Raw genomic sequence first — 2,500 nt, forward strand, 5'->3', positions numbered from 1 at the left:
GTCAGTAGGAAAATGGATGTTTAAGAAAAATACCCCTCCCTGGAATGGACTATCTGTTGGGCCCATGATTGTGGCTTGCCAGTGAAAGAGGTCGTCTCCTACTGGACCTGCTGAGCATTGTGCTGGTGGGTCTCGCCCCAGGTCCTGCAGTTCCTGAAAGTCAAGAGATAGAAGTAATATTATATCACTGGGAAAATCATACAATGCAACATATGTCAAGTATCCAGTCTACCATTAGTTTATCTCCCTCAAGTTTGGTGCTAAGGCACTGCTGTTCTGGGACTCCTACTTTAGCAGTGTCAGCCTGGCTTGTTTAAATGCCCTTCCTAGCATCAGCCATAGTCAAACTTGGGGGGGCAAACTTTGTTCCAACCAAGACACATCCTAAAGAGAAATAAGAAATTATAATAAGGAGGAAGCAAATCAGAGTGGAATGTTGAAGTAAAGCTAAAGCTATGAGAGTATCATTTCTTTTATCATTCCTAAGGAGGTCTATCAGCCTATCACACCAAATGATAAAGTCTCTACTCTTAAGGAGTGACATGACAATCATATGAAGCAATATTTATTCTGGCTGTTAAGGTTCTGTCAATACATCTTTGAAAAACCTAAAGAAAACAACATAATTCTCTAACACCAATGTCTATGACATTTAAACACTTAAAACAAGCAATTTTTGTAAAATAATTCTTACAAATAATTCTTTGCCACATAAAACTAATGAAAACAGTAATTTCAAAATCTAAGACAGGGTAAAAAGCAATTGAATTGTCTCCCTAAAAAGATTATGTACAAAAAATAAGTATATCAGTTAAAATAACCAAGAGATATAAGGAACTCACAAAAATAAATGCAGTAAAATAATATGTACACCTTTTACCTCTCAATTTCTCTTCTCAACTTATACCTACTTAGATCTCCATGTTTCTTTGTATATTTGTATATGAAAGTGAGTGAATGAGTGAGTGAGTGAGTGTGTGTTAGGTTGGTAGGTGTGTGTTAGGTAGGTAGGTAGGTAGGTAGGTAGGTAGGTAGGTAGGTAGGTGTGTGTGTGTTAGTTAGGTAGGTAGGTAGGTAGGTATGTAGGTATGTAGGTATGTAGGTAGGTAGGTAGGTAGGTGTGTGTGTTAGGTGTGTGTGTGTGTGTGTGTGTGTGTGTGTGTGTGTTAGGTAGGTAGGTGTGTGTGTGTGTTAGGTAGGTAGGTGTGTGTGTGTGTTAGGTAGGTAGGTGTGTGTGTGTGTTAGGTAGGTAGGTGTGTGTGTGTGTGTTAGGTAGGTGTGTGTGTGTGTGTGTGTGTGTGTGTGTGTGTGTGTGTGTGTGTGTGTGTGTGTGTGTGTGTGTGTGTGTGTGTAGGTAGGTGTGTGTGTGTTTTAGTGTGGTGTTGTGTTGTGGTTGTGTGTTGGGTGTGTGTGTTTGGTGTGGTGGGTGGTTGTGGTTTGTGTGTTGTGGTGGTGTGGGTGGGTGTGTGTGTGTTGGGGTGGTGGGTGTAGGAGGTGTGGTTGGTGGTGTGGTTGGTGTGGTGTGTTGAGGTAGGTAGGTGTGTTTGTTGGTGGTGGTGTGTTGGGGTGTTTGGTGGGTGGGGTAGTAGTAGAGGTAGTTGGTGTGTGTGGTGGTGTGGTGGTGTGTGTGTGTGTGGTTTGGTAGTGGTGGTGGTGTGGTGTAGTGTGTGGTGTGTGTGTTGGTGGAGGTGGGGTGGTGTGTGTGTGGAGTAGGTAGGGTGTGTGTGTGTGTTAGGTAGGTAGTGTGTGTGGTGGTTAGGTAGGTAGGTGTGTGTTAGGTGTGTGGTGTGTGGTAGGTAGGTAGGTGTGTGGTGTGTGTGGTAGGTAGTGGGTGTGGTGTTGTGGTAGGTAGTGTGGTGTGTTAGGTTTGTAGGTGTGTGTGTGTTAGGTAGGTAGGTGTGTGTGTGTGTGTTGTGGTAGGTGGTTAGGTGTGTGTGTGTGTAGTAGGTAGGTGTGTGTGTGTTGGTTAGGTAGGTAGGTGGTGTGTGTGTGTTAGGTGTAGGTGGTGGTAGTGTGTGGTAGGTGGTAGGTAGGTGGTTTGTGTGTGTGTAGGTAGGTGGTGGTGTGTGTGTGTTAGGTAGGTAGGGTTTGGTGTTTAGTAGGTAGGTAGGTGTGTGTGTGTTGTAGGTAGTGGTGTGGTGGTTAGGTAGGTAGGTGGTGTGTGTGGTGGTGTTGTAGGTAGGTGTTGTGTGTGTTGTGTGGTGTTAGGTAGGTAGGTGGTGTGTGGTGTTAGTAGGTAGGTGTGTGTGTGTGGTGTGGTGGTGGTGTGTGTGTGGTGTAGGTAGGTAGTGTTGTGTTTGTGTGTGTGTGTTGTGGTAGTGGTGTGTGTTGTGGTGTTAGGTAGTAGGGGTGTGTGTGTTGGTGTAGGTGTGTGTGTGTTAGGTAGGTTGGTGTGTGTGGTGGTAGGTAGTAGGTGGTGGTGGGTTGGTATAGGTGGTGTGTGTTGTAGGTAGGTGTGGTGTTGGTGTAGGTTGTGTGGTTAGGTAGTGTGGTGTTGGTG

The 2,500-nt window shown here is 44.9% G+C and overlaps 1 protein-coding gene across 1 annotated transcript in view; it reads right to left on the reverse strand.

Moving 5' to 3' along the window:
* The window catches only part of LOC125038883 (ubiquitin-conjugating enzyme E2-17 kDa-like), a 24,775-nt gene that overhangs the window by 8,507 nt on the left and 13,768 nt on the right, over window positions 1–2,500 (reverse strand). Inside the window, exon 2 of the mRNA XM_047632516.1 lies at window positions 1–153. This exon is cut by the window's left edge and continues 21 nt beyond it. Coding sequence (XP_047488472.1) covers window positions 1–153 — 153 coding nt within the window. The remainder of the gene's footprint in view (window positions 154–2,500) is intronic.

This window comes from Penaeus chinensis, chromosome 3, assembly GCF_019202785.1.
Source record: "Penaeus chinensis breed Huanghai No. 1 chromosome 3, ASM1920278v2, whole genome shotgun sequence".
In the NCBI taxonomy this organism is placed as follows: Eukaryota; Metazoa; Arthropoda; class Malacostraca; order Decapoda; family Penaeidae; genus Penaeus; species Penaeus chinensis.